Here is a 1,424-nt window from a genome sequence, read left to right as displayed (position 1 = left end):
TATATAAAGCGTTTCCGTAAAGCCTTAGTAGTTATAAATATTTTCAATTCTGATGAAGCATCTTTAGATATTTAAACGGATTTGATTATTCTTAAAAAACTTTGTTTTACTAATGAAGTGGAAGCACCTGTAATTTATGAGATATGTCATTTGTTTGTATAAAATATTTAAATTGAATTGAATTTATAGTTATTCAATTTATTATTTATATCTATATATTAATAATCTTATGTTTGTTTTTTATTTACCTATTGGAATAACATTGTTATTGATATAATATAAACCAGTAAAGTTTTCGGATATTTAATATCCCTTAGGTGAATTTTACACCTAGCTAAATTTCTTGTCTCATTCTTGTCTCTCTCTCCCTATATATATATATATATATATAGAGAGAGAGAGAGAGAGAGAGAGAGGGGGGGAGAGACAAGAATGATGGACGTTGGTAGATAGATAGATAGATAGATAGATAGATAGATAGATAGATAGATAGGTAATCTTACCAGTTATTCTTGTCTTAGGTATCAGTCCATACTCAGATAGATGAAAATATTTAGATAAATCCTCAGCTGCCTGCTTAGCCTCCGCTTTCGGTGCCTCCTCGGACATTTCTTCAGATATCTCTTTATCTTCTGAAATCTGTACTTCCCGACGTTTCTGGAAAAACTTAGATATCCTTTTAAACCCAGGTAGCTTTGTTTTCCAAGTTTTCGGTTGTTTTTCAGGAGTTCGTATTCTCTCAAATATCTGTTTATCTTCCGGAATCTGGATTGTCATTGATTTCTGCGATCTCTCAGGTACTTGAAAATAATCACTGTGTATTTTACCAGTTCTTGGTGTTTTTGCATGAATTTGTATTTTATCAGATACCTGTTTATCTTCAAGAAACTGTATTTTTCTGGCTTCCTTTGTTTTTCCAGGAATCTGATAATAATCAGGTATCTGTTTATCTTCAGAAATCTGTATTCTTTCAGATATCGGCGTTCTATCAGTCTTTTGTGTTTTCCCAGGTACCTGGAAACGCTCAGATATCCTTTTGCTTTCAAGTGTCTCTATTCCACTAATTTTTGGTGTTTTTTCAGGAATATGTATTTTCGCAGCTTTTTCTTTTATCTCAGCTATGTCACGTATCTCTTTACTGAAAGGTCTCGCTTTGCTTTCAGGTATTCGTTCTTTTTCAGGCCAGTCTTTAATATCAGCTCTCTGGGTTTTTCCCCATTCCTCTTTACTCTTGGGTCTCCGTGCCATTTCAGGCCTCCCTTTGCTCTCATCTTTCCATGCTTTTTCCCGTTCCTCTTTACTTTCGGGTCTCCGTGCCGTTTCAGGCCTCCCTTTGCTCTCATCTTTCCATGCTTTTTCCCGTTCCTCTTTACTTTCGGGTCTCCGTGCCGTTTCAGGCCTCCCTTTGCTCTCATCTTTCCATG

General features: G+C 35.3%; 1 protein-coding gene across 1 annotated transcript in view; it reads right to left on the bottom strand.

The window, feature by feature from the left end:
- LOC106868336 (receptor-type tyrosine-protein phosphatase T) overlaps positions 1 to 1,418 on the bottom strand; it is a 32,784-nt gene extending 31,366 nt beyond the window's left edge. The window contains exon 1 of the mRNA XM_014913543.1: positions 504 to 1,418. Coding sequence (XP_014769029.1) covers positions 504 to 1,248 — 745 coding nt within the window. The 5' untranslated portion in view covers positions 1,249 to 1,418. The remainder of the gene's footprint in view (positions 1 to 503) is intronic.
- Between the last annotated feature and the right edge of the window lie 6 nt (positions 1,419 to 1,424).

This window comes from Octopus bimaculoides, chromosome 14 (assembly GCF_001194135.2).
Source record: "Octopus bimaculoides isolate UCB-OBI-ISO-001 chromosome 14, ASM119413v2, whole genome shotgun sequence".
NCBI lineage: Eukaryota > Metazoa > Mollusca > Cephalopoda > Octopoda > Octopodidae > Octopus > Octopus bimaculoides.
Note: the sequence above shows the minus strand (reverse complement) of the source record. Positions and strands in the feature narration are given on the sequence as shown.